This window comes from Triplophysa rosa, linkage group LG21 (assembly GCF_024868665.1).
Source record: "Triplophysa rosa linkage group LG21, Trosa_1v2, whole genome shotgun sequence".
NCBI lineage: Eukaryota > Metazoa > Chordata > Actinopteri > Cypriniformes > Nemacheilidae > Triplophysa > Triplophysa rosa.
In genome coordinates, this window is record NC_079910.1 from 2,514,229 (window position 1) to 2,524,834 (window position 10,606).

Genomic DNA, 10,606 nt, shown 5'->3' on the forward strand with positions numbered 1-10,606 from the left:
GACTAAATCTTGTTGGATACGCTCAAACTGTCAGTAAAACCTCGTGGCTCCATCCCCAGCAGCTGAACGTCTTTCAAGGGTAAAGTTGTCCTTAAATAAAGTTATTGTTGTTTGAACAAGTACAGCGTTTTCTTAACGCAAGAAACATTATTTCTAAAATGTTTTTATGTATTTGAGGTCTGAGAATTTGGGACTAGAGAGGTTTACTTAAATGAGTGAAAATCAATCTTGAAATGTCTTCAATTCCAAATGAGGGAAGGTGCTTAAATGAGCAGTTCACGTCAAAATTTGGCCCCGTAGACTTTCCATAGTAATTTTTATTCCTTACTATAGAAAGTCAATGGGGACTAATTTTGCGGTGAACTACTATAACTGTCATGGAAATAATTTGAGAATACAAAAAATTAATAAACAAAATCTTTTTCTATACAACACTTGCTGTGCGTGTGTTCACTACTCTCTGGATGGGTTAAATGCAGAGGTCACATTTCGGGTATGGGTCACCATATCTGACTAACAGGTCACTTTCACTTCACTTGTTTTTAATTTTGGGGTGAAACAGGTCATAGTTGTCTTTACACAAATTCCTTTTTTCAGGGTAAAATGGGATTTGAAAAGTGTTACACATTTAAAACACATTTACCCCAAATTTTAAAATGTAATATATGCTTTACAACATGTACAATGTATATGTACTTTTAGAATCGAACGAGAATGTGCATACAGCATAACAGAATAATTCAAACGAAGCAAATATTCGTCTCCATCATCAGGGTGTGTTACCATTGACCGTCAGATAGCAACATGTTTAGACCTGTATAGACATGTTTGTAGGTAGAGATTAAATCACGAGAGATAAAAAACCTTCAGCGTTCCACTGATATTACAGCACCTGTCTTTTACAGTGGCAAAAAACATACAGTTTAACAAACAGGTATAGAGTATCTTTGACACATCCTTTTTCAGTCTTTTTATACACGTTTTCAAGTCAAGTTTTCAAGATAAATGTAGGAGAACTTCATGATCCTCGATATTCCAGAGATGTTTTTTAAATACCCCCTGTAGTGAAAATCAAGTTTTTAATTTTTTTTATAGGTTAATGTGGTGTTTTTAATATGCTTTAAGACAAACCATGTGCATATTTATCATTTTTAACCATTGCCGAGCATTTTTTCACAATAAAACTGAAGTTTACCAAAGACAGTTTAATAAATGTGGTTTGAGTTACATTCAAGCTATTTTAAATCCGGAAAAAATATTTTCACAGGAAAAAACTAATAAATATGTCATTTTGATGGTCAAAGATTAGTTTTAAGCAGTGCCGATCCTAGACGTCGGGGGGGCCCTAAGCAAACTCGTGAGGGGCCCTTGTGCAAATAATTACCATTAGATATGTAAGGAATAATTGACGACGGGCCGTTCAATTATCGAAAGTTAATGCACACCCCGAGGTGGTAATGCGGCCACGACGCGAAGCGGAGTTACACCTCGGGTGTGCATTAACTTTCGATAATTGAACGGCCCGGAGTCAATTATTCCGCTTATACCACGGTCACAGCACCACAAGACGTTGTTCCGATACCACAAGACGTTGTTACGATGTTTTATGTCAAGACATTTGTATGGTATTTGTCCCGGAATGCTCTTGCTGGTAGGACTAATTTCTTACGCATCTCATCTGAAGGCGTTGCTTGAGTCTGCATATGCAGTTTTCCGAGAGCGAGAGGAAGACAGACAGTGCACATGCACACGCGTTTGCTTCACTGAGAGTGAAAAGACAAGTATCTTTATTTGATTTGTTTTCGTCGTATTTAACACCCCTGTCGTATAAGAAAAGTATTAAGAGAACAAATGTGACACGGAGGTTTCTGCGCCAGCTGCGGTTCTCTCAGTGGCATAGAAAGCTTCCTGCTGTGTGTTTTAAGTCCCGTTTACTCATTCCACAGACGAATTTAACATGTTGTTTTTGTTATGTTTGTGCTTCGTGTTTTATCTTTAACCCTATGATTGTGTCATGTAGTTTGCCGTTACCTTTGATATATGCTTTAGTTTTTCTTCTGAACAGTCCTGTTCAGTGCTCTCGCCATTGTTGTTCAAATGCTGTCCATAAATAATAGTTATTTCTTCTCAGACAATGGAATTTGCCTGTCACTTTGTCTGTTGTTAGATACGTATTCACTGGTGGACAGTAGGCTACATTTAAGTTAAACTGGGCGCAGTGATATGGAACTGTAATTCGGTCGACAAATCTGGAACTACTTCATAGGTGTGCGTTTAACTGAAAAATAATGCACACCCGTCGAACGTTCGTCAGCCAATCAGAATGAAGCATTCAACAGCCCCGTCGTATAAAAACATAACAGTGAACTGTAAAAAATAATAAATCAATTAACGCACTTAAAGGAATGAAGACTGAAAGACAAAAAAAACCCATTAAACTGACAGTAAGAACAATTAAGAATATTTTTTTTCAAATTCTGATTGACAAAACACGTGGTTCTGGAACCATCTAGTTGTCAAAAAACATGCAAAAGCTATTTTTTCACTGATCAAATGAGTGATTTACTAACAAAAATAAAACATGACAAATACAGTTTACTCAAGAAAACGACGCTTAGGAAAACACATCAATAATTCTCCAAATGTGATGGCACAAACTAAAAATGACATTGTCATGGGCAAACGAAATACAGATATTGAATTTGTAAATCTGTACATTGCATAATTTGGCAAAACTAAATAAGACTTTAAAATAGTACAAAACACATGGCTTCTTGTTCTTTTGCTTTGCATTGTTGCCGTTTCTCAGCTCCAGACGTATAGCTTCGTTTTGAAGCCATGTTCATAAGACGCACATCATGCGCATGTCATTACCTGGCTGCCGCCCACTGCGTGATATACGAGTATGTAATAATAATTAAATAAATTAAGTATTAAAAAAGAAATTACCAAATGATTCCTCTAGAGTTGAATCCACAAGTTATAAAAATAGCGTTTTGTTTTCAATAGTGTTTTTGATTTGGTGCTCAAGGGGGCCCCCTGTTGGCGCAGCAGCCCTATGCAACCTGTGTAAACTGCGTATAGGAAGAATCGGCTCTGGTTTAAAGGGATAAAATTATTAACCACAGGAGGACTTTAAATAATGATGGTCACTCATCAGCTCCTCTGCTGCAACAGATGATGTTGAACGGCTGGGGAGAGCGGACCATACCAAAAATCCCATCCATGTGTGGACTCTGTGCATCTGCCGGCCATGAGAAACGAAGCTGCTGTAGAAGATAAGTGATGAAGAGAAAGAGCTCGGTCTTTGCTAGGGTCTCACCAGGACAACCCCTTGGACCTGAGGAATGAAGATTAGAACAATGAAGAATGAAAAAATGGAACAGAATTTTAGCCGTGCTGCTTCGGCTCTTGGTCCAGCGTCATTATTGTTCACTAAAACGAAAACTTCTGTTGATTGAAATCAAATCAAAGGGAGACCTAAATCTTACTTGAAAGAAGTAAAACTAATGCTTATTAACTGGAAATAAAACTAAAACTGAAATAAATAAATGAAACCTTTATAGTGATATTAAGTAAGGGATAATCCACGGCTAGCCGTGCATTAAAGGATTTTAATGCACAATGTGGAGGCCAAGAACCATCCGACGCAAGGCTATAGCCGTGGATTATCCTGTTTATACCGTGGTCATTTGCCAAGGTAAAGCTGTTATTGATGTTTACATTGTATTGTTTGATCAGACAGGTGAACATTTTCGTCAGTTCATTTTAAACATTGATCAAACTGACTGGAACTACCCGTGCATTAAACAGTTTAAATGCACACCTTCCAGCCAATCAGAATCGAGTATTCAAACAGACCATGGTATAAAAACGAATAAACAATAAAACAATTGCAAACAATGTAACGTAAAAACGAAAAATATACAAATAAAAGCTAATCCAAAATAGCTACAACTAAATAACTGTGACTAAAATTAGTAGATATGACCAAAAAAATAAAGAGATGAAGACTTACCCAAGGAGAAAGGTAGAAAAGACTCTGGTTTGTTGAAACATCTATTATCATCCAAGAAATTCTCTGGATTAAAAGTGTCTGCATATTTCCAGTGGTCCTTATCGCTTAAAATTGCTGTTAAATTCACCATTATCTGAGTTTCCTAGAAAGACACAAAGTTTGTTAGGGGAACGACTGTTTTTAAAACAGTCCCCTGTATAATGCCACTTATTACACAGCTACTTAGTTATTAAAGGGGCAGTGTGGAATATTAAGGACAGTCTATTGACACAAATGCAATATAATATACATAACTATGTCTTTAGAGGTGTATAAAGACCTTACATAATGAAGCGTTATGTTTTTATTACCTTAGAATGAACTATTTCTATCTACATACACTTAGGGTCCGTGTTGCGCCGCCATGTTTCTACAGTAAATTGACAAATTGCTTTACAGAGACAAATTGCTTTGCCTTTAGCAAAGTAGCGAAAACGTGATAACATTTTTGTCCTGTGTCAGCCATCGTAGTGCGTCGAAAAGGAGGGGTGAGTGGTGGAGTGAGCCGGCGGTTGCAATTCGCAACCTCACTGGTAGATGCCGCTAAAATCTTCAAATGGCTTCTTTAAACATGAAATATTGATATGAAATATTTTATTAGCTCAAAACCTATTTTACTCACTTTCGGTTTTAAGGCAAAACACAGACGAGGCAAACATGCAATCTGGTTTAATCATTTGTAAATACAATCTCATATATGTTATTAAAAATGTATATTAATATTTTATTTTTGTGTAATGTTAAACTGTAACTAAAAGGATCAGGATGACATTATTCTTTTTGAGCGGTCATTATCTGTAAATATCTGGCTCGGCTGGCCAATCAGAATCAAGCATTCCAGAGCGCAGTGTTACAAAGAAAAAATTAACACCCGTTTTGGAAATGCTTTAAATCATGAAAGCATAAGCACATACATCCACCTGTGTGTTATTACCTTTGCAATGTCGTATCCTCGTAGTTTTGAGGGCTGAGTGGTTTCGTGAACTCCACCAAGCGGTGCGATGTTAGCACAGCGCTGAATCTCGTGAACAGTGGCGTATGTGTATGGAAGTTTGTCGCGGTCATCCATGCTGGGCAGACGGTCATAACCCAACACCTGAACAATTTCCTCTTGACATCGCTCTGTCAAAACAGAACATTTCAACACAAAAACGTAATTAAACCAAACTTATCTTTTGAAGTTTTTGGACTGTGTGTACACTACTCTGGTCTTACCAAATGGTGTGAACAATGTTCCTCTCAATTCATGTCACTGATTTTCTGCTACACTGGACAATCTTATGTGTACCTTGTATATCTGGGTGTTGAGTCAAGAAGATAAGCCCCCATCTGATAGTGGTCGCCGTCGTGTCGGTTCCAGCCAAGAAGAGATCACTCACAGTCATAACCATGTTCATCTCATGAAACGTGGAGTCTTCGTGCGACTTTTGCTGCTCCGTGGAAAAAAAACGCATGTCAGGACGTACGGATTAAAAGTTGCTCATGTATTTTGTATAAGTCCTGAAGACCTTAGCTCCCTCCAAAAGCAAATCTGCATACCCATCAAAAACTATAAAGTTAATAAAGAATCATGGTGATATCTCACTTTCTCCATCTCCACCAGGTAGGCATCGATGAAGTCCCGCAGGTTTTCTGGGTCTAAAGTTATTCTGTGTTCTTCAACAGCTTCCCTGATAAAACCTTTCAGCTCTTCGGCATTCTGGTGTATTTTCTGGTGCGGCCCTGGGAGGTGTTTGATGAAGGGCACCAAGTTAAAAATCTGAAAAGAAAAACAGAAAATGTACCTCCAGGTTGCCAGGTCTGCAGTTTTCCAGCAGAATTAGGCTTCTTTTAAACTGTCGCTGCTGGTTTTTATTGCACAGGTTAAAGGTGAATACATTTTGCTTACCGGCTGTCATTTTTAAGGTATAGTTTTTAAAGTTCTTAGTGAAACAGACTGTGTTTATGTTTAATGCTAAACAATTCAACACAGAAAAAATGCAGACGGTGGAGTCCACTGCATTACGTTTGGCTAGCTACAAGCAAAGATATGAATATTAACAAGATACGCCAATGCCGTTACAATGAATGGCGACGAATGCAAAGCTCAATATGGCCGCTCTTGTGAAGAAAGTCCCGCCTTCCAGTAAAACGAGCCAATCGGCAATCAGTAAAGACTGACGATTTCCTGGGGCGGGGCTCTCATGAGGCGCTTGCCAGCTTGTGCGCAGGTGCAGTAGATGAGGCGATCTCGAAAAAGGTAAGTCTAGCTCAATTTAAGCTTAGCAAACCAGAGTTATGATACAGATCTGCCTTCCCCCATTTAATTAGATTGCTATGACGTAAATAGCTGCCCAGAGGCGTTGCAAACATGGCCGCCGAGTGGCACGACTTCCGTAAACGGACTTTGCTACAAGTAGCCCATATAAGTTAAAACATTTGGTACCAGTTCATACCTGTCCAATGAGTGACCCTGCCAGCACGATGTTCTCATTGAGGATTTTCAGAAGATTTGCGAAGAGCTTGTTGTCATATTCAAAGCGATCTCCAAACACGATGGAACAGATAATGTTTGAAACTGCATTCTGTATGACATGCTGAGGGTCAAATGCCGTTCCTACAACAAACAAACAAAAACATGTGTTAGTCTCTTCAGATTTGTGTTACACCAAAGACAGTTTGATAATGAATATTTTTGGAGAATGTTTCCATATGTAAGCAAATCTTGAACAACAGTTAATCCGCAATCCCAACAGTAGTGTTTAGGAGTACATACTGTATATATGTTTAAGACTGGATGTGGAGATGAACATTGAGGAATGTATTTAAAGATAGACAAAAATTCTCAGAAACCCTTTGTTTTGCACATTTCAGCGATCAGGTAACGTCCTTCTTCTATAACACGTTCTTCCACAGATTTCTTCCCCAGCCCGAAGTTTCTGAGCGTGTGGAGAGCAAACCTTCTCTGCTGCCTCCACGAGTGACCAAACTGAGCCATCACTATTCCTGAACGTATGAAAACATAAACAGATGCATTTTAATCTCGCTACTATCGTTGTCTTTGATAAAGCCTTTACTCGTTCAGCGACTTTTAAAGTAGGCCGCAGCTTTCGGTCTTCTAGTTAAAGAGATAAAATGTCTTCTTAAGTTACTTAAGAACTCACTCAAAGTGTCTTATGTCACTGTCTGCCTTTAATCTTCTCATTTACATCGATTCAGACCTTGCTGGAAAAGGCAGGTTGTACTGGCATTTAGCATTTAAACATTTTCATGCTCCTTTACCAAGCTTAAACAAAATCTGATTTTAAGACTGTGCCTCACAGGTTGATAACTGCTTTCTAGATTTTCACAACCTATGCTATATTTTATCTTCAACAAACATCATTAATAAACAGACTCTGTGATGTCTGTAAATATGTTGTTTTAAAGATTTTTGTTATTTTCTCCTGGGCTGTTCGAAGTTCCTGTTTAGACAACCCTCGAACAAACAATGACATTGACTTAATATACTACTCCACATGATAAAGAAATGCTGGGCCTTGAATGTCCCAAATATGTCAATAACTCGTTTTAAACAGTATTAAAATCATTTCTATCTATGCCGGACTCTTTTTGTCTGCATTTTATTCATTGTTTGGTCTAGGTAATCCATTGAAAATCATTTAGTTTTATAATGAAAGAAATGAATGTGCACACAATTATACTCTTGTTTACAAAAATAATTTCAAACATTGAAACTAGGGCTGTCAAACGATTAATCGCGATTAATCGCATCCAGAATAAAAGTTTGTGTGTACATAATATATGTCTGTGCACTGTGAATATTAATTTTGTATTTATAAAAACATACACACATGTATAAATGTAAGAAAAATATAAAAAATAATTATATATAATTTAAAATAGTGGCAAATATAAATACATCAAAATGTTTCCTAAACATGTATACATGTATGTGTATATGTTCATAAATACAAAATTAATATGCACAGTACACAGACATATATTATGTAAACAAACTTTTATTCTGAATGCGATTAATCGCGATTAATCGTTTGACAGCTCTAATTGAAACACACCTTCACATTAAACGTTTTTAAAGCTCAAAAGAAACATTTTTGTTCTAAACGTTTGACCGATAGTGTACATAAATAGACAACAAAGTGCTACTCACCATATCCACCTGTAACCCAATCTAGAATTGGCACATTTGTTCTTCCAGAAAAAGACGAAGCATTCTGGACCAGAGCTTCCTTTGTGATCTGGAGTGTATTCAAGATTATTGATGGTTTCCTTCCTATGTACACAGTGGCCATCTCTCCATACTGAGGCATCTGTCCCACAAAATTGAACAAGTTAGAGATCCACTCGCTTATCAATGAATTTAACAGTATGCAGACTTCTTTTTCAGAATACTCGTGGTTGGGTTAAACATGGAGATTTTCGAGTTCAATTTTGTCCATATTTTACTCAACCACAGGTTAAAACAACAAGCCCTGTGTGTAGATAACAAAGACTCACCAGTTTAATGTACTTTATTGGGTCCTTCAAAGCGTTTGGCAGGTTTCCCACAAAAGGCAGCGGTCTGGGTCCGGGTGGGGTTTGAGCTCTGAAGGAATTCATCCGGAACATTTCATATAGAGCCAGAAACACCAAACCCAGAATCAAAGCCAGGCCCACAGAGCTCGCGTCTAAACTCTTCAGAGCGGTCCACATGGTGACAGATTCGCTTCAAGACACAAGAGTGAAACACCCAGCGTGCTTTATAAAGCCTGAGAGGAAGAGAGGGAGGAGACCGGGAACAAAACTAGAGAGAGTTCGACAAGCCTATTCATGTCCCGTCTGCTAATGCTCGTGAATGTCTACATTCAACACATTCTGACTGAACAGCTTTTTAAAACAAAATCTGCCTATATCTGTTTCAAACTGATCTAAAATCTGATTAAAGTTCAGTTAATGATTGAGCCACACTTCAAAGTTCTCTGCCAATGTAAAACTTATACTATAAATGAACAATTGTGCTGTCTAATCTTACCTTGAATAATGACATGATGCAAAATGTGTGTAAGGGTGAAAAACACAGTAAAATGATAGCAAAGGTGAAGTATGACAGCGTTCCAAGAATACTGGCAATGAAAATACAAAACGAACATGAAAAAAATAGCGGAGTGTGTAAGGAAGCGGGAAAAGTGATAAGAACTGAGTTTGTTTGCGGCGTTGGGTCACAAAACAATAAAACCACATTCTTTGCTAGATCCTGAAGAATGAAACCCTGCCCTCTCCCCAGGGGTTGCGGATACCCGGAAACTAATCACACCTCTCCCCTCCTCCTAAATTCCACAATGACCATTGAGTTTATGACTCTTTGTTTCATCTGGGTATATAAGGTGCATTGGCAAAAGACTCGGGGAAGCACTCTGTTGCCAGAACTTCCCACATAATTACTTTGTGTGTATTTGTTGCCAGGTATGACTTTGTTTATCTTGCTGATCATTTTTATAAATTGAAATGGAATTGTATTTTTTTTAATTGATGTTGTACCTGCCTGGCATAATAAATTGTTAGTACTGGTTTATTAAGAATTCTTCAGAGACTGTTTCTAGTAGATTGAGAGGAGCCTGCTGTTACCGCAAAATATTTCCGCAAAAAAACCCCTCAAATATTAAACCAAAAAGGTTTTCTAGGTCAGGGTTTTTTTTAACTGGGGTCCGAGGACCCCCAGGGGGGCTCTAGGGGGTTGCGAGGCCCCCCCTAAAAAAATTTCAGGGAACAAAAGATACAGCAAACAGCCTACTGAACATTATAATTATTTGATTTAGATGAAGTGTTCATCTGCGTTTTTGCAACATGCATAGTTTACAGAACTGTTTATAGTTTGATTTGATTATATTGTATCTTTCTGGTAAGTTTCTTACCATAGTTCCTCCCACAAGTGGTAGTGTGAGTATTTAAGTTCTGAAACAATATGTTGTCTTTATAATATCACACTTTCTATTCATCTTACAAAGTGTACATGTTACTTTACACAACAAATTTATAGACGCATAAGTATTTTAGAAAGGGGTCCCTCACAAGGTTTGTCTTAATCGGGGGTCCTATGCATCACAAAATCTGACAAGATATGAAGTAGCCAGATTTTCACTATATTGTGGTCAAAACTATACTTAATTATCGAGATAGCAATTAAAGTCACCTTTTAGTTTTTTTTCAGGCCAATAATACATAAGGTAAGGTGGACAGAGTTCGTATCCACTGTGGGCAAAATAAATCAAGGGTGCAGTACCAAGTATCAACCAGATATTGGCACCGAATAATGTTTGCTATTAGTGTGTAGTATTAACACAAAAGCAATAATCACGTTTTTGCCAATACAATGTATAGACTTCGGAAAAGGTGAGCATCGATGATCCAGTTTTTTAACACCAATGTCTGAACAATATAAAACCAACAGAACATTTATAACCTAGTGAAAATGTTAAACGAAGATTTATGTAATTTATGTAAGATTTAACAAATAAGAATGAAACGAAGTGCATCTTGAAGTTGTGAAAAAAATCTGAAAAGCATTTA

At 37.5% G+C, this 10,606-nt stretch overlaps 1 protein-coding gene across 1 annotated transcript; it reads right to left on the reverse strand.

Annotated features, from left to right (window-relative positions):
• Positions 1-2,056: 2,056 nt before the first annotated feature.
• LOC130572006 (cytochrome P450 2B4-like) lies at positions 2,057-9,461 on the reverse strand. Its single transcript, XM_057363403.1, has 10 exons — positions 9,072-9,461; positions 8,558-8,808; positions 8,211-8,370; positions 6,890-7,042; positions 6,493-6,653; positions 5,643-5,816; positions 5,346-5,487; positions 4,992-5,179; positions 4,019-4,160; positions 2,057-3,340 (listed from the first exon to the last, which is right to left on the reverse strand). Exons 2-10 carry the CDS (start codon positions 8,750-8,752, stop codon positions 3,150-3,152), a joined length of 1,506 nt encoding a protein of 501 aa, XP_057219386.1. The 5' UTR covers positions 8,753-8,808; positions 9,072-9,461; the 3' UTR covers positions 2,057-3,149.
• Positions 9,462-10,606: the final 1,145 nt, after the last annotated feature.

Coding starts and splice junctions, on each gene's coding strand:
- LOC130572006 (XM_057363403.1), bottom strand. CDS start 8,752: ATGTGGACCGCTCTGAAGAGTTTAGACGCGAGCTCTGTGGGCCTGGCT. Junction 5,488..5,642: donor ACCTGGTGGAGATGGAGAAA/GTGAGATATCAC, acceptor TCCACGGAGCAG/CAAAAGTCGCACGAAGACTC. Junction 4,161..4,991: donor GAGGATACGACATTGCAAAG/GTAATAACACAC, acceptor GTGTCTTTCTAG/GAAACTCAGATAATGGTGAA.